The 18,915-nt window shown below is 38.1% G+C and overlaps 1 protein-coding gene across 7 annotated transcripts in view; it reads left to right on the plus strand.

Moving 5' to 3' along the window:
* The window catches only part of LOC126635733 (ras-related protein Rab-10-like), a 31,364-nt gene extending 17,496 nt beyond the window's left edge, over nucleotides 1–13,868 (plus strand). Inside the window, exons 5-7 of one of the 7 annotated variants that reach the window (XR_007627779.1) lie at nucleotides 4,313–4,414; nucleotides 10,169–10,281; nucleotides 10,647–12,043. Coding sequence is in view for 5 of the 7 variants with exons in the window: in XM_050307213.1 (XP_050163170.1) it covers nucleotides 4,313–4,414; nucleotides 10,482–10,640 (261 nt within the window). In the remaining 2 variants the exon portion in view is untranslated. The other 6 variants (XR_007627781.1, XM_050307231.1, XM_050307242.1 and 3 more) reach the window with 6 other exon arrangements.
* Nucleotides 13,869–18,915: the final 5,047 nt, after the last annotated feature.

The raw sequence follows: 18,915 nt of genomic DNA on the forward strand, positions 1-18,915 counted from the left end.
AATGTACCATAACTGTTTACAAGGAATAAGGTTGCTGAAAAACACATATGTGCTCTCACACAAAGAATGTACTGTGAGAAATCTAAAGAGCCACTGGATGCATGTGCACAAGAGGGCAGTAGTAGGGTTTTGCGTATGGTATTAAGCGTGACATTTTCTGACTTCTTAACCATGCAATCAAAATTTCTCTGAATGTAGTATTTTTTTCAGAAACAAATCATTACGTCCTCCCCATTGAGTCTACTTTCTAGATTTCCCCTGTGTTTTTAGGCAAGGCAACTCTTCAGTTATACTATTTCTTCTTTTAATATGATTTACAAGTGCTAAAGCATCTGACTGAACATGCTGGAGAAATATTCCATTAGCAGAGAGAGAGCTAGTAATTTTCCTGTCACTCCAAAGAAGAAAATATCCTTATTAAGAGGGGAAAACAGTTTGATACTAAGATTGACACATAATAATTCATACGTAGTTATTTCATATTACCCTGAAAGTGTAAACTGTAAGTATTGCTCTGTTCAGTCTCTTGCAGAGAAGACCCTAGATTCCCTGGAAATCTTATCATCTATGTTGGCATTTTTGTAAAAATCTGTTATAACTCAGTGGCTATTGTATACCACTTCCTAGACTAATTTAATGCCGAGAATTTTGTAGTTATTCTTTTGGTAGTTACGTAATTTCAATCACTCAGAAATTTATATATTTAATTTTAACATTATGACGTATAATTTTCTTGTATTAATTGCTTTTTATTCACTTTGACAAAAGTTTTAACTCAAGCTTCTTGGGCTTCTCTGTTCACACCCCCACAATATAATTTTCTTTTTCACTGAAAAATAAATGTGTTGAAGGTTATATGACTTGATAGAATATGGCAGGTTTTTTCTATCAAATCTTTCTAACATAAAAAGCCAAGTAAAATTTTCTATCATTTATTTTTGCTTTTGCTGTTTTCATAGCTGAAGTTGATTTATAGCTTTGAAGCTGATTTTATGTGTACAATACAAATTTTTAAAAAAATATTCTGCATGGTTCTAGGAATATTTCAGCCACATCTCTCTGATTCAACACTAAGAAATCATAGGAGCACTTTGTTGGGAAGTAGTATATTTTGAGTTAAATGAACAATTGGAATTAAATTTCACCTTGGAAGTGATATTAGCATTACTTATTTTGTTCCTGTAAGATATGAGCTTATTTAACACAGGATCTCCAAACTGTTCTCAAGGATATTATAAAATAAAATAAAATTGCTCAGTAGTATAATTCCAATAGGTTTGTACATGTATTTAGATATTTTATTTATGGATCTACTCAATATACTCCCAAAGGAGAAAAAAAATAGTTCTTTGAATATGTCTTTCCAGTTGCTTTATGAGAGAGAGTAGCCAAATCTGTGTTCATATTTCCAATTGCTTTAACAGTGGACTGGTAGAGTTTTTTCCATCTAGTTACATTTTTAGAAGACTTGCTTGCCACAGAACTTACCACTATGCAGGGTGAATTGAAATGATACATCCATTAATCTTCTTTGACCAATACTGTGCACATATAGAGAAAAATGCAGCTGCACTGATAGATGTCGTAGGCAATGAAGTAACATGATACAGGGAAGGCTGAAGTTTTTGATTTGATTTCATTTGATTTTTCTTTTGCATTGGTCTTCAGAGGTTGAGCTTGCAGGTCTATTTGTGGTCTGTTTGTCTTAGGCCTTTGCAGGTACTGACATGGTTTGGGAAGGAGCAGGTCAGCCAGCAATGGGAAAGCTTTGGATTAGAAACTGCTTCGGAAAGTTGGATGCATCCATAAACATGATGAAGTTCATCCAGTTGTACCAAAAGAGCTGTCAGTCCACTCTGAAAAATCATGGTGTTTGGAAGAGATCCCTTTTGACTAGAAAGATGCTGGCATGACACGAATCTTTTAAAAAAGGCAAGGAAGGGGCTTCAGGGAGCTATAGTGAGTCAGCCTTGCTTCAGTCACATTGTTCAATGTCTTCATCAGTGATCTTGCTGATGACAGAGGGACATTTGCATGTAGCATGAGGTTAAGGGGTGTGATTGGCAGACCAAATGGGAGAACACCAATTCCGTAGGACCTTGATAAACTTGAGAACTGGGCCAACAGAAACATCATTAAATTCATGAAGTGGAAAGATTTGCACCTGTGATGGAGTAATCCCAGGTATGACTCACTGCTGCAAAGGACTCACGTTTCTCTGAACGCCAGCTTGAATATAAGTCAGCAGTGTTCCCTCATGGCTTAAAAACACACTGGGTGACATCAGAAGGATAGTGGATGGTAGATCTGGGGAGATTATTACCCCCTTAATTAGTGCTGGCAAGGCTACATGGAATATTGCGTTCAACTTTGGCTCTCCCATCTCAAGAAGGGTGTTGAGAAACTGCAGATGGTCCGGCATACAGGTACAAAGGTGATTGGGGTCTAGTACCAGAGATCCATGAGGAGAACTGGGAGAGCTGGGTAAAGAGGAGGCTAAGGAGCAAGTAGTGGTCTACAGCAATTGAAGTGTAGCTAGAGAAATGACAGAAATAGACTCTTCCCAGTAGAGACAGACAGCAAAGCAAGGGGCAGCAGACACAAGACTGGCTTGGGAGGTTCAGGCTGGAGATGAGGAGAACCAGTTGCACCAGAAGGGTGATGTAGCTATGGAAGAGGGTCCCATAAAGGTTATAGAATGTCCATCATGGCTGGATTTTCAAGACTTGGGTAGGCAAAGCCATGGCTGACCCCATTTCAAGTGGGGTTACCTTTCAAAATAATTTCTGTGATTCCGTGACTACAATGGTGGGGGGTTTGGGTTCATCAGAGTTTGTACATAGGTAACCCTCTGGAAATCTGTTACATGATACAAGGAAAAGGGATATTTCATTAGTTTCTATGTATTTTAGAAACTGCTAAACAGTTTACTTTAGTAGCCCAATAATTTTTAATTTGTTGTGAACCATTATGCATCATTGTTTTGTATTGACACTTGCGAATAGCTAAATGATCTTAATTTTCTGTAACAAGTTGCTGCAGTACTGAAAATAGTTCACAGCAGTCAGCTAGAGTTTCAGAATCCCTTATGAAGAGTCTGTCTAAATGAAGCAGTTTGTCTAAAGAAACAGTCTAGATTTCATCTTTATTTTCAGAATTAAATTTTCTTGTAGCATTTAGGAAAGAAAACCAATTTGCTCACTTTTTTTCCTACCTTTAATATAATCTTTATTATATTTTGACTAAAACTTATGAAGTCTAATACTTTTATCTCTATCTTCATGCCTGATTTTGGAATTTTTGTAAAGCACTGATTTGTTATTTCTAGAGCTCATTAAAAGCAAACATAACTGCCAACATTAGACTTTTTATCCTAATGGAGACCCGTTCCAAATAAATCATTAAGTGTTCAGTAATGTCAGAATTTTCTATACATTATAAGCAGTAGGGTATTTTCTTTGCCTGGTATCATCTTCTCCAGATGTATAGCAAGAAGGGATCCGTTGCAATGGGAATAAATAGACTCTTCCACTACTTTTGGCATATTTATTCCCACTTTGGCCCCGTCTCTTGGGAGGCAGTGATGCAACTGTGTTTTCTTTTTGTGCATTTATTTAACTGTATAAATTAGGAAAAGTTTAGGACCCTAAAAAAAATATGACTTTTGTTGTGTTGGGTTTTTTTCTTCATGCCAGCATAGCTCTAAGCTATCAGTAAGGGAAATACACTGGAAATGAGAGAGCACGAGTAAATTAAATAGAATCAACCAATATAAAGTCTATACTACCCTTTTAAGTATTTTCTCTGTGCTTATTACCATAATATATTTTTCACACATGTATCTTTTCTTTGCTTGCCTGTTATTTCTGTGCTTCTCTCTGTCTGGCATAAAGGAATGTCTCTTTAACATTTCATCATGTCTCTTTTCCTACAGTTTTTGACACGTTTTTATCTATACCTTTCTGTGGGCACTCCATTAGTTCCCTCTAAATAATTGCCTAGGAGACAGTTTGTTTTCCAGATATATCAAAACATTGAGAACAGACGCACTGAAGTTTATTGTTGTCATCTACAAGTAGAGATAGGTTAAAAAAGATGTTTTGAAAATGGAAAAAAAATTAAGAAGAATGTTTTAAGAATTTAAACATTCTGAGGATAAATATAGTGTACTTTATTGAGCTAACATGTATTTAATCAGTGTTTATATGGTATGTTAGAAGCAGTCAGAGCACCTCCATTTCTCTTGATACTAGTATTAGGAAGTGTTTTTTCCTGAAGACTGTTCATCCCATTGCCTACATTTGTTTTTCAGATTGCTTGGGAATATGGAATACCATTTTTTGAAACCAGTGCTAAAGATAATGTGAACATTGAGCATGCATTCTCAATCTTGACTAAGGAAATACTGGAAAAGGTAGGCTTCTAAGTAGAAAGAATGGGAGATTTTTCTTGACAGATTGGGTAAACAAGGTTGTAAATACAGAACAGGTTTAGCAAAGCACAGCTGGTGCTTTTTTTCTTGTATTGTGGAGTTAATATTTTGGAGGGATTCTGTAGTTGCACTGCATACAGAGGAGGAACATGGGGGAGAAGAATTGTGGGAGAAGAGAAAAACGATAGAGGGAAGCAAGTAAAATACAGTTCAGAGAGAAAGTGAAAATTCAGGACAACTGCTTTTGTGACTTTCTTTCCGGTGCTTTTCTGTAAGGGAGTGGTTAAAAGCTCTAGAGCGGTTCCACTTCTGTGCCAGGACGATTCCCTTTTCTTCCAAGTTTCTGCAGAATGTGCACACAGTGAAGATGCTGTATGCTGATGTAATCAGTGGACCTTTTATGTTTAGCAATCAAATGTTTTATACAAGCTTCATAGCTGTTTGTTTGACTGATTTACGCTAGTGCTTTTGAAGTTATCATGACCTAAAGATTTGAGTTAATTAGTAGTGGAATCAATATTGTAGCTGTCAGAGTCAGCATCTCTGACTCGAGTGTGTTGGCTTAAAAGTCCTTATTCCTTGGAGTTGCAATACTTTTGGAGGACTGAATTATTGTTCATTAGCTCTGAAAATGTTTTGCATTGTAATTTATTTTTAGACAGTAGAATATTATTTTAGACATTAATAGATGTTCTTCATGCAATGCATTACCATTGCCATTCATCACCAATATTAGTTATACAAAACTAACCTTCCATTCTGAATACTGTTGAAATCATAATAAAGATAAATGAGCAAAATTACTGACAAAGTCACAAGTTGCAGTGTTTTGATTAAGTAGCCATAGGGGATGGTCAGAGTAACAGCTCTGGGTTGGACTGCTTCTAAGTCAAGGTCCTGTTGTAATATATAACATAAGCTGTAGTTGGTTATTTTAGGGTATACAAAAGAAGGAAAAAAATCTTTTGATTACTCTAGCATGAAAATGAAGCACAGCAACTTGACGGTCAAATATTGTTTAGAACAGGATGATAATGGCAGGTCCTTGAATAGTTGGGAAAAAAATCTCAAATAAGGTAACTCTGATTTTGTTGTAAATTAAAAAGACATTGCTGTAAACGGAGAATATATTAGTGTGTTAGTATGAAGCATGAAAATACAAAACAATAGCTATGATCATAACTGCTACAAACATAGGTATGTGTGAAGTGAGCATTTCTGCACGGTGCATCTGGGTAAGATCTAAGAATTCTCTCAGTGTGAAGAAATGGTACTTGGTTATTTCTCACATTAAGATTGCCTGCACTTACTTTAGTGTAAGTGGAATTTCAGTATTCCTACTCATCTTCATGAAAATTCATGGGGTTTTTAGTGTGGACATGGCAAATTCAGACCACGTTGAAAATGTTATACCGCTGCATGGTTTTAATTAGAACTGCTTTGAGCAGTTGTATGCTCTGCTTGCATGTATGTGTGTTTGGGAAATATGCCCATGAGAATTTGTTGAGTTTGTCTGTAGTAACAGTTCACCCTAGCTAGAAATGTTTGGAATCCTGATGGGGCATCACATACCATTACTTTGGTGTATAATTTGCCATTTTTAGTGAAATGGATTTGTTGATTTAAACAAGGACTCCTTTAGCCCAATTGGTTTTTCCACTGGCCTGATAAGAGAATTTGCAGTAAAAAAAAAAAAAAAAAAAATCTACCATACAGTTTCATCATGGTTTTCAGGTTCGACAAAATAATTTGCCTGTTCACAAAACTGTGAAATCTGAATGTAGTACTTGAATTTTAACTTCCTCTAACTGATGAAATTTTGGAGAAGGGAAAATGCAGTAGGAAGTGTGACTAGTAGCTGTGGAAAATGACATGATAGATGCCAGTCTGAGATCATTTTAGTCATATATCCATTCTGTAGTGGTGAAATACATACTTGCTGATTGTAAAAAGGAGATAACAGCTTTGCATATTGTTTTGGCCCAAGACACCTATGTCTGAGGATATCAAGCCTCCCATGGTTCTGCAATAGGACCACCTCCCTAGACTGATGAGATGCTTCAGTGGAAGCATGTCATTGCTTTAGCAGTCCCACAGAGGAAACTCATTTTAAGGAACTCCCTAGAAAAGTCTATTATGGCCATGCTTTTGGGAAGTATGTGAAGGTCATTCAGAGGTAAGATAAATAGGCAAAGGCAGGCTGACAGGCAGCAGACCTTTTCAGAGACATTGCAGTAGTTTGTATTAATCTGAGGAAATCTAGGATTTTTTATATACACTCTCACCTACCATTTACTACAGGCATTTCTTTATTAACTAAATGTACAGAAAACACTCTGTAGATGGTGAAGATTGGTGTCCAGAGTTATAGAGCTCATACAGAAGTACTAAGTTTCTTAATTCTTTTGAAATTTAGGACAACTTGTTGTTCAGTGAAGGATCGGGGGCAGGGGGAACATACTGAAACGTGTCATACATTTAAACAAAACAAAAGGCAAGTTTGTATTGTCACTATTTTGTGCTGCATTTTCCTATCTCTTCATTTGTGTTTTTCTTGTAGTGAGTTTAAGGGACAGAGAAGACTTCTATATCCCATCAATTCAGATAACTAAAGTACTGCTTGATGTTTCAGACACCATCTCAGCCATTCTATGCTTGGGCTCAGTCCTACAGCTCTAATTTACATGGGTACTCTCACTAAAACCATCAGATATTATTTGACAGTTTCCATTGGTAGCATCTAAGGAGTCATACCATATTTCCGAGAAGTCACAATTTTCAAACCAATCAGTTAATATTAACTGAATGCAATACTTTAATTTTAACTTCCTCTGACTGATGAATTTTTGGAGAAGGGCAATAATAGCTGATTTGATTCTATTTGAAAGGCTGCAGTGGAAATAGATGTTAATGACAGATTATTCCAGAATATTGCTTAGACATGTTGACAAATTACAACAATATTTTATTTATTTGCAATTCTTATAAGTCTCAGATATGCCTAAACCTGTTCAGTAATAGATGACAGCTGTTCTTTGACAATGCTTCTGGTTGCCAGTGAACTACTTTTACTTGCGAGTTAGTCCTCAAAAACCAACCAAAACCAAACAAATACCACCCAGAATGCAGTTAACATTTGCATTTTTGTGTTGTTTGGTGTCATGGCTGACAAGCAGTACTTTTCTCAACTAGCTTTAAAAAAAATATTACGAACCTGTGTATTTATATCTTTGTGTGTGTGGTTGTTGGTATTTTCTAAAATAGGAGCAGAAGGAGGGAACTGTATTAAAAAAAAAAGAAAAAAGGAATTATGTTTACACCTTTTTCTGAAAACTGCAATAAAACTTAACCAAAACTTAAGTTCTGCCTACCTCCCAAACTGACTACTAAGATTATTTTAATCATATTGAATAAATATGTATCTGCTGAGTAGAGAACAGTGAAAATCCATTTAAGACCTTGCCCTGTGCTGTTGAGAGCAACATTTAATGTTTAACAGCTGGATGTCATTTGAGATGAAGATTCTGAAATAGCAGGCCTCAATTCTGCCCTTCCTTCATTTCTTTACCTTCCTTTCCTGTGGCAACAGATTTTTGAGATTACACTGTGTGTCCCATGCCTGCACTCCTTAAGTACCTTTGTAACTTGTTAGCTGATTTTAAGCAAACCTGACTGATCAAACTAAGAGATAATTAAGCTCCTGAGGAGTTCCCTGAAAATAAGGTAAGATGCAAGAGTACTCTACAAAAGGAAAGTCTCCAGCATTACTTCATACAGTGTTGGACAGAGACCACTCTATAGAGAGACTGAAAAATGCTTCGACCAGCCATTCCAGCTGGAACTTGCATCATAGATATCAAATTTAATTCACATCAAGATCCAAATCCATAGGAAATCGGATTTCATTATTGCTGAGGTTCATGGAATTGTTAGTTTGTCTAAAAGATCCCTGTCTCCAGCAGTGCATACTCAGTGTTTCTTTATTATCCTCAGTCATGCATGGAGCCCCAGGCTTTGTTTGCCCTTTATTTATCTTGTACTGACCACAGAATATTAATTCCTTCGAGAGGGTTTTCATAATGCTTTTAATGCTGTACTTTAGATCTATTTTAGATTTTTATCTCCGTAACCTTCTTAGTAACATTAGGTAGTATATTCAGCATTGCACACATGGGAACCAAGGTACAGAGATTAAAGCAAAGAGGATAAATGGTACCAACTCTCTTAGTGTTGGTGCAGTGTAAGGCATAATTTAACTACACTATCTTATTTAATTTAAAATAAAAAAAGCCCCACTGTTCTGGACGTTGAATGAGCCGGATATTCTTCTGGAAACAGTAGTATATAATTAGGTTATGTAAATCAAAACTTAATCACAATGTCTGAGTATAGGGGATGAGATTCATCTTGATGTGCAACCTTAGCCAGCTAAAATCTGCATGACTGGTCTGGTTGTCTGGAATCATCTCTATACAATAGAAAGAGATGAGTCTTTTTAGGATAAAATTTTGTTCTGGAGGTGCGTTTCTCTTTCCCTTGATTATAGGGGGTTCCATATCTCAGGCTATATGGTTTCATATAATTCAAATTAAATAAATTAAACTCCAGGAGACCAAAAGAATGTTACAGACTTGACTCACTTCTGGCAGTTACTGCTTCTGTGGGATCTTGGTTTTGAAGATGTATTACTCTCTTAAATGGGGCTGTTGAGGTGCAACTATACTAAACCTTACCTCAATGATTTGTAGGGTTGAGGAACCTTACAGGAGGACCACAGTTGTCTTCTCAAGTTTGTGAACTAATTGCAGTACAACATCATTACATTCTACCTGGTATTAACAGAAGAGGGAGATAGAGCCCCACACTTTGCCAGTGGGTTAGGTGTTTTAGACATGGTGGAATAGCAGGTTTTGGGAGCAAGGCCTTCATCAACATTTCTTGAGGAACATATTCAGCAGCAGTTAGATTCTCCTCTCCCACAGAGATTACCTTCCCTGTTAATATATCCCTAGCTCATGTTTAACACTGCTTGTGCCATGCCCTGCCCATTGCTGTTGTGAGAAGACTGTCTTTCATTTTGAACAAGTAATTTGAATTACAGAATATAGGGAAAATGCACAGAAAGTGTCATGACTGTTCATAACTGAGCTTCCTCTACTGGCAGTTCAGGAACAAAAATAACATGGACTTGGTTGCATCAAGTTCTCTGCCATGCTTTGTCAGTCTTTGTCAACTATCATTGTTAAATATAAACAAAATTATTTCAGTGATTAAGGAGGATCATTTTGTCATTAGAATAAAAATCCTCAGAATGTAAAGAAGTTATAAATAATAGGAACCTCAGTTACAGTCCCTTCTTGTTTCTCCAAAACTACTAGTTTCAAGCAAGCACTCCAAGTCTGACTTTGACTGGGGGCTTGATATGGATAGAGTAAAATTCTGTCATTCTTCTGAACCCACAGTGAGCCTCTTCTCTGAAATAACTAAACCAGTATCAAGGGACCAAGAACTGGTGCTTGAGTAGGTGAATCATCTGACTTTGTATGGCACAGTTGATCTGAGCAGTTTTTGCAGCAAGGAAATCTTAATGAAGATTTACAGATTTACCTCATTAGAAGCCTTTCAAAGAGTTTGTCTTTTCGTTACATTTCCCTTTGTATACCACCTTAGCTTTCTTTCTCTGATTAAAAAAAAAAATTGGAATCTAAGCCATCTCATCACAATTCCTGTGTCTAGGTATCTATTGTACACCAATGATACAAACTCTGCTTAGAGCTGGAGAGGAGAGACAGCCGGGAGGGAAGACAGCAGGAAGCATAAAACAGGTTGAACAGATGCCTCTTTGTTAGGTGAGACATGTCTGGTGTTCTATTTAACAGGAAAAACTAGTATTTGATAGCAGGAAGTTTCAACATCTTGCTAAAATCACTGCAGGGTAGAGTGGCATCTCTGTCTGTGGAAGTATTTTCAAAACCCAACTTTGCTCAAGATGCCAAAGTGGAAACTCAAGCTTTTTGGTACCATTTTGGTTCTTCTCATCTCTCCACAGCTCTTTTGCTGTTTGTTGGCTGACTTGTCAGGCAGTGAGTTACAACAGGCTGAGCTGAAATGTGAGCTGGAAGTGTTAGTGTTCATGGAGCCCTGGAGGAGGAATGCTGCCTGCCTTGTTCCCAGAGGTGGGAGAGATTTGCATAACTCCCTGCTGTAATTTCAGGACAGGGGGTGCCCCACCTCTTCCAAGGCTTGGCTGAAGTTGAGCACCGCATGGGATTGCCCAAATCTGATCGTTGCTTCAGCGCTTTATGCAGGACTCCTCATATCTCTTTAGATTATGAATGTGCACTGTTAAAATCTGTAAAGCACATTTGCTTAAATGAATCCCAGGACCTCATTTGCTTCACAAAGATCCTGTATGGAACAGTCTTACCGGTCTTACCAAACTGAAGTGATTAAGAATCCTCAACTTTTACAATTTAAAATTTTAAAACGGATTTCAAAATGGCTTTTCTTTGTTTGTGGAGTGGTGGTTCTTGTCTTTCTGTCCTGGCTAGACTGTTGATAAACTATCAGATAATGATCTTACAGAGTATAAGAACCATTGCATTATCATTATGCTTCACCATTCTTAATTACTTACAATACTGAGGATCCTTGCTAAGGATACATGAACAGCTTACTTGCCACCCAGAACCACTATTAAGTAGTAAAATATTTGCAAATCAACATCTTCAGTGTTTAAGGAATATGAAAGTTTCTCCCCTGTGACTGAAAGCATGAAGTTTGATCCTGAAGTATAGCCTGCAACATCTTCGAATTACCTATTTCCTCTAAAGTTAAGTGAAATCTGAATTCTGAAACTGTTCAAAGGGGTTTTTTCTGGAACTCCTTTACTAATTAAGCTGATTTTGTTTTCTCAGGAAAAAGCATGGGTGAAACAAAATCTTTTTAATTTATGTCCACAATAATCAATGCTCAGTGTTATTTCTTGGTCTCCAAAGAGTGAATTTAAACTTCTTACTGTACCATTTTCTTCCAAAGCTATCGCTTCAGAATCTTATCTCTAAACCAGAGTGGTATCTTGTTCCTTGAGATGGCAAGGTTATGTTTGTGTACTTTGGATTCTGCCTCGCTCGCTTCTTCAGAAAGGTCTTCATACTTTATATTTGCTATCTATGCTTGCAGACTATCAAATACTGCCTCTGCCTAGCACAAATGTTAATAGCTAATGCCTGTACTCGAGTACCTTACGCAACTGTGTAAAAAGTTAAAACTTATCAGAAGTTATAAATCTGTGTGTTGGCATTTGTGTGAATTCTCAAGGGTAATAAAAATGTTATGTCTCTTGGTCCTTATCACTCAAAAAATAAAAATAATTTTTAAAAACCCAAACAAAAAACCAAGTAAAAGTGCAGATGCTGTGTTTCTTCATTATGTGACTAATGACAAGAAATTCCTAAAATGAGTAAGTCACAGTCTTCCAGTACCCTACAGTCAGAACAATATTTGCTAATAATTTTACTGATAACAGCTTCAGCATCCGTCCTGAGGTTTAGACACTACAATACGTTTTCTGCCCTCTGTTCCTGCCGCTGTCCATCACTTCTGATCCCTTCCCAGGTTCATCTTCTCTCCCAGCACCTTGCACTGTGGAAGTCTTCCTAGGTCTGTGCAGCCCCAGGGAGGAACAAGTTCAGTCGCTCGCTCTGTGGGGACAGCCCTGGCACAGGAAGAGCTGAAACTGTGGCTGCAGAAGGAAAAAGGAAACAAATTTCATGCGTCCACTCCAGAATTTTAGGCAGTGATAAATGTGCTCAGCCAAACAGGCATCAGGCTTCTTTGTATGTAGCATCGGGCAGTTTTCTATTTTGCTCTCATTCTGACTCACGTGAGTAATTTTAGATGAACCTTTCTGGATGTAGTCAATGTTCAACTACCCTGTGACATTGTATATGTAAGTTTTCAATTCTGAATCATGATTAGCATTGTTTATGATGACTTTTTTCCCCTTTTCCTTTTTTTTTTTCTTGTGCTTTGAATTTCATGAATTCCATCTTAGATAGCTGTTGTCTCTGGAAACTTCTCTTTATTGTCAGAAATGGTTCTTTGTGGCTGTTGGGTTTGGGTTGAGATGAATGCGGTGAATCCCGTGGTTGCACTTACTTCTCTGTGTATCATTACATACTTGGTAAACCTGCCAAGACACAGGCAGGAGAATGGCAAGTAGAAAAGTTAGGACTTTTTGTTTGCTGGGCATGTGACAGTATTCTCTGTGTCTTTGTGCCCTTGTTCAGGGTTCAGTGTTCACAGTTTCAGAGTGCAGGATTGCGACATGTATTTGTACTGTATTGCACAACTGGATTTGATTGTTTCTCTGGTCAACACTAATTATCTAGTCGAGTTCATTGCTGAAAGGAAGAGCCCTGGTTTTGATGATTTTAATTTTTGTTATAATCTGCTTTTGCAATCAGTACATAAATGTTTTACAAGGGTGGAGTGCTATTTTGATAGTTTATCATGATAAGAACAGAACTGTTTCCATTTGAAGGTATTCGTGTTTATTAAATAGAGGTAAGAAAACAGAGAATTTTAGTGAATTTCACAAAACAAGTTGAAGTCCTCTTTAACAGTTAGTAGCCTGTGCCTTTTTGAAATGGGTACTGATACTCTGTATTTTCCTGTTCCTTTCAACTGGGCTTTTGCATCCCATGCTCAATGCTTCAAGGGTTAATGCACTTAACTGAAACTAGTGAAAATTGGTGTAGTCAACAGGAGAACCTGTATTTATAAACAGTTCATGTGAATAAAGATTTTTAGGATCGCATGGTTTGTAGTATCTCCTCAAAAGACACTTTCAATCATTGTTCAGAATTAGGAGAGATGTTTGAGGCAGCTGAAGAATGTAAAGATGCCAAACCAGGAGTTGCATAGGCATCAGTTTCCATCTAATTTATTAGAAAACTGCAATCTTTTAATTAAATATTGAAATACAAATATATCTAGTGACTTCACAAAATATTTTACATTAAAATACGTGAAAAAGCAAGCTTTTCAACTGTTGTATTCTAGTTATCTTAATTGTTTCCTTATGTTTGTTTTACAGAAATCCTGTTTATTATATGACTTAGATGTTGTGACTCTAAATGAAAGTAAGAAGAGAACCTGCTGTGCATTCTGAAATATTGTTTTGTGTTCCATTTTCTCTTCAGAAAATATTAAGTGTTGCAAAGGCACACACAAGATTTTACAAGTGAGCCTGTAATCCCAAAACACAGTGTTCAGGCATCCTTTGTATTGCACAGACTTCGTTGCCAAATGTTTTTATATGTTTATATTATATTTTCATATTTTTAATTTGAAGATAAAACAGTTATTTGATGTTGAAATGCATCATAGGATGACTATTTGAATACAAATGTTTGCAGAAATATAATCTAAGTGTACAAATTTTCTCTTATTAAAAAAAAAAAATTACCATTACTTTTTTTTTTCTGTGTTATTTATACAAGATTTGTAACATAATGAACATTGACATTACCATCACAAAGGCAACCTTCTGATATATGAAATCATATAACATCTCTTTAAGCACGTGATATCTACTTCCATCTCCAAAGATAATTCTGTGGGAATTTTTGTCTTTTGTTTCTTTTACATCTTTTTCAGAAACATACATGTTACTTCAATACCCTTGAATAGGGAGGCTGCAAAGGTGAGGGCTGAGGGAAAAGAATAAACCATATACAAGACTGGTGTCATAGAATGGTTTGGGTTGAAAGGGAGCTTAAAAATCATCTAGTTCCAGCCCCCCTGCCATGGGCAGGGATGCCTTCAACTAGGGTATGTTGCTGAACCTTCCTAAGAAGGCAGAAAACAGAGAACAACACAATCCTGTAATGCACATCCTGTAATAATCATCTTTCTCATATGAAGTTGTATAATTCTTTAAAATAATGCATTCAGGTGTTAGCAACATACCTGTATTTTCAAATGTTCATTTTGTCACAAATGATTGCTGCATAAGGGTTTGTTTGATATTGTGACATATTCATGTTATTTTCTTAAAGTATGAATAGATTATACTCATACATGATATGAGTATAATGATTCTGCTCATTTAATCTGTGTTATACTGGTATGTAATATCTTTAATTTCAGTGGAGGATATTAGATTTAATTTTAAAAAAACTTAAATGCGGGCAGAATCAGATTGCTGGTTACTTTTCCTTTAATCAGAGGCAAAGGGAGCACAAATCAAACTTGCAGGACACAAAAAGGAAACACAGATTGAGAGTCTGAAAAATTGTGGTGATTATATTGATAGGGTTTTTGGGGATTTTTTTGCATGGGAGATGTGGTTCCTTCTGATTGTTAAATTTAATTGTTTTGCGAATGAATAATAGTATGCAAAATTCTGTTGTGAGCTATCCCAGCATACCCAAAATAACTAACTCCACTGGCTTACTGTTCTGGAATGTCACTACGCTGCTTCTTTTCTGGGGGGCTGTTTGCAGATTGTCATAATTATCAATTTATTATTAGGGTTGGTATTGAGACAGGAAGCTCTAGTGGAAAATGGTTTCTGAAGCACATGGGACCGATGTGCCTGAGGATACTGGCAGGTTCATGTGCCACTAGCCCAGTTAGTGTGCTTGCAGAAAGGGTGCAAAAGGATTGGAAGGGCTACATATTTACAGCTGCTCCTGACTACTCGCCATGAGCAGTCACTTAAGCCAGCGTTTGTTGCAAAATCTGAGAACAAGGAACAAAGGATAATCCCTGCCCTCGTTACAACCATAGCAGAGGAAGGAAACAGTGCTGGAAGGGATTTTGAGAGGCTGTCTAGGTCCTCATCATATCTCAGCCTCTGATCAGCTGCCCCTGCTGTACTGCAGGAAGATGGTTAGAGACTTGGAGTGATAGAGATTCCAGAGTGGTTACCATCCTTACTTAACTGGTTTGGCCGGCACGAAATCTCCTATTACCTAACCTAACTGGTACACATGGAAAGTAGGTTCTCCCTTTTGCCTTCCCTTCCCAAACCTTCCTAAACCTTCCCTTCCTTTCCCTTCCCAAACCTTCCTAAACCTTCTCAAACCTTCCCTTCACCTCACGAAAGAACTCCTTTCTCTTCTACCTTCCCAGTCCAGTCTATCAAAAGATCTTACCTACATGTTTTTCAGCCTATTTCTTCTTTTTTTTTTTCTAGCCTAAGCTCTTAGACTTTTGTTGCTGGTACTAAGTAAGTGAAATCACATTTGCCTTCTAAAATTGAAGACTGAGGTTAAAAAAGGCATTAAGGGTACTGGCATCTCAGTGTCACTAGTCATTAAGTGATGATTAAATAGGTTTCCCCCTCTATGGAATAACAAACCAATTTTTTCTTTGGCCTTCTTGCTATGCATCTTATCATCATCCTTGCTATCTTTTAAATCCAATTTTCTAACATTTTGGGACTTTATCTTTCAGGTTTTGTCCATACATAGTCTATACATTTATTCATAATTTAGCACTTTGATGAACTTTCTGTTTTCCTTCTGGTCATTGAAGATCAGATGATTCAATCAACTTAGTCTTTATTTCATTTCTTCCTCCTCCTCTGTATAGATCAAATTCTGCAGTTTTGCCTTTTTGCAGTGGATCTCTGATGGAAAAAAAGGAGGACACCTCTTACAGTGAAACGAAAGATAAAAGGTGGATGCTCACACCGGACCCTCAGATATCTTTATAATGCCTTGCATGAGCAAAGATTGCCTAGATTTTGCCAGTAATACAGGAAGTGTTCTCTTTCAAAGAATGAGATGTGCAGATATCAACTGTGTCAATTGCATTGCTCTCTTTCCCCTTCCCCCTTTGCCTCAGGATGCCCCTGGATCTATAGACTGAGGCCAGTTGCATGAGGCCCAGTGAGGAGAAGTGCCAGGTCCTCATCTTTGGTCACAACCACCCCCTGCAGCACTACAGGCTTGGAGGAGAGTGGCTGAAAAGTGGCCTGTCAGAAAAGGACCTGACGGTGCTGGTCAGCAGCGGCTGAATATGAGCCAGCAGTGTGTCCAGGTGGCCGAGAAGGCCAATGGCATCCTGGCCTGTGTCGGCAATAGTGTGGCCAGAAGGACTCAGACCACTGAGTCACCCTGTACTTGGCACTGGTGAGGCTGCACCTCAAGTACTGTGTCCAGTTTTGGGCCCCTCACTCCAAGAAAGACATTGAGGTGCAGGAGTAAGCCCAGAGAAGGGCAACGGAGTTGCTGAAGGGTATAGAGGGTAAGTCCTATGAGGAGCGGCTGAGGGAGCTGCAGTTGCTTAGCCTGGAGAAAAGGAGGCTCAGGGGTGACCTTATTCCTCTCTACACCTACCTGAAAGGAGACTGTAGCAAAGTGGGGGTCTGTCTTTTTTCCCAGGCAACCAGCAACAGGGAGAAGAAGGCATGGTCTCAAGCTGTGCCAGGAGAGGTTCAGGTTGGACATCAGGAAAAATTTCTTCACGGAAAGGATTGTTAAGCATTGGAATGGGCTGCCCAGGGAAGGTGATGGAGTCAGCAGCCCAGGAAGTGTTCAAGAAATGGACAGGACATGGCACTCTGTGCTGTGGTTTAGTTGACGTGGTAGCATTTCAGTCAAAGGCTGACTTGAATGATCTTGGAGGTCCTTCCCAGCCTTAATGATTCTGTGATTCGGAGAAAGTTAGGTATCTAGGACCTGATTCTGAAGTGATCACTGCATCTTCTATTATATCTTGTTGGACTTGTAAATATTTATGAAAATCAGGCCTGTAAAGGCAAATCACATGTAGGAAGAAGGAATGCAAATTCGTGGGGGTTTTTTTTAAAGAAATGCGAACTATTCTAGCTTCACATGAAACTTACTGTGTAAAGCTCAGTTTTATTTGATGTGTGCATACTACATTGTAAAGCATGTTCCCAGATACATATTAAAATCAGTTTGTAGTTCCATTTCAGATGTTAGCATTGGCAATAGAATAAACATATATTAGAGATTTTACAGCTTGCTGCATAAATGTCTTGTGAAATCAACATGAAAATCAATTCAAAATGCATTTAAGAATAATTTCAGGAATTATTCTGAGTCCCTCTGCCACTGCTTATGGTTTTATGGAATGAATTTGCTGTTGATTCATAAAGAGTGTCTCTGAACACCACCTGAAAAGCACATGCACAAAAACTAAGGTGTTGCATAACTGAGGCCCTGGCCCTAAGGTGGACTTGCTCACAGGGATTCCTCTCCAGGTCTGGAGAGGCATTTTGCACCAGTAGGAGACTGGTAAGAGATCACACTAAGGGACTAAAGCATTTGCTAGACATCAGAGAAATTATTATCTCTAAAGTGTTAATTACACATAAGGTGCAGTTAAAACAAGAAATCTTCTGAGACTCATGTGCTGATGGTTTGAATGGTGTGTATGTAATTAGAATACATTTCAAGAAGATAGAGCTGTAGTACAGTTAGGACACATAACAAAGTCACTCTAACAGTTAAAGCAAGACATTTCAATACTAGTAAGCTTTATGATGTCTCTGCCTGGAAACAATTGAATGAAATTCAGAGAGTATCTAGAAGTTAATTTTTCTTTAAATGCACCTTGTTCCAGTAAAATGGCTAAGAGTGCACTGGATTTCCACTGTTTGGGGAGAACACAAATACTTTTATAGGAAAACAGACTTAAAAGCCATAGGACTTCTAGTACCATCTGAAGAATAAAAAAATCTTTCAAGAAAAATCAGCAGTGATTATTTCTGTGCAAAAAATGCTTTTCTTCCCAGATAGCAGAAGTGCATGATGTCTGAGAGAAGCATATGCTGTGAGATGGTATCTACCATTAATGGTACCCAAGGTAGTGTTTAAGAACAATTCTTGCAAGACTAGTGCTTCAAGTCCTGGTGAATCCCAGCCTGACCTGATCTGCTTTGCCTTACGCACTGCACCTGGTAATCTCGTCAAACCTGAACGAGTTAAACCCGTGCTTTTGCTTTCCATATTTCAGCAATCGTGCTGTTAGCAATAATGCTGGAGTTCGCTGATGACACAAAGCTGGGAGGAGTGGCCTAGAGTGCCGTGCAGCTCTTCAGAAGGACCTTGGCAGGTGGGAGGGAGGGGCAGAGAGGAATCGTCTGAAATTTAACAAAGGCAAATGGAGGGTCCTGCCCCTGGGAAAGAAAAACACAGACAGACTGTGGGCCAACCTGTTGGAAAGCAGCTCTGCGGAGAAGGACCTGGAGGTCCTGGTGGACAGCAAGCTGTACATGAGCCAGCAGTGCCCTTGTGCCCATGGAGGTCAATGGCATCCTGGGGTGCATTAGGGAGAGCATTGACAGCAGGTTGAGGGAGGTGATCCTGCCCCTCTGCTCAGCCCTAGTGAGGCCACTTCTGGAGTGCTGTGTCCAGTCATGGACTCCTCAGTAAAACAGAGCCATGGAGCTCCTGGAGCAATTCCAGCGGAGGGCTTCAAAGATGATTAAGGGACTGGAG

The sequence above is a fragment of the Myiozetetes cayanensis genome, unplaced genomic scaffold (genome assembly GCF_022539395.1).
Source record: "Myiozetetes cayanensis isolate MyiCay16 unplaced genomic scaffold, myiCay2020 scf1, whole genome shotgun sequence".
Taxonomy (NCBI): Eukaryota; Metazoa; Chordata; class Aves; order Passeriformes; family Tyrannidae; genus Myiozetetes; species Myiozetetes cayanensis.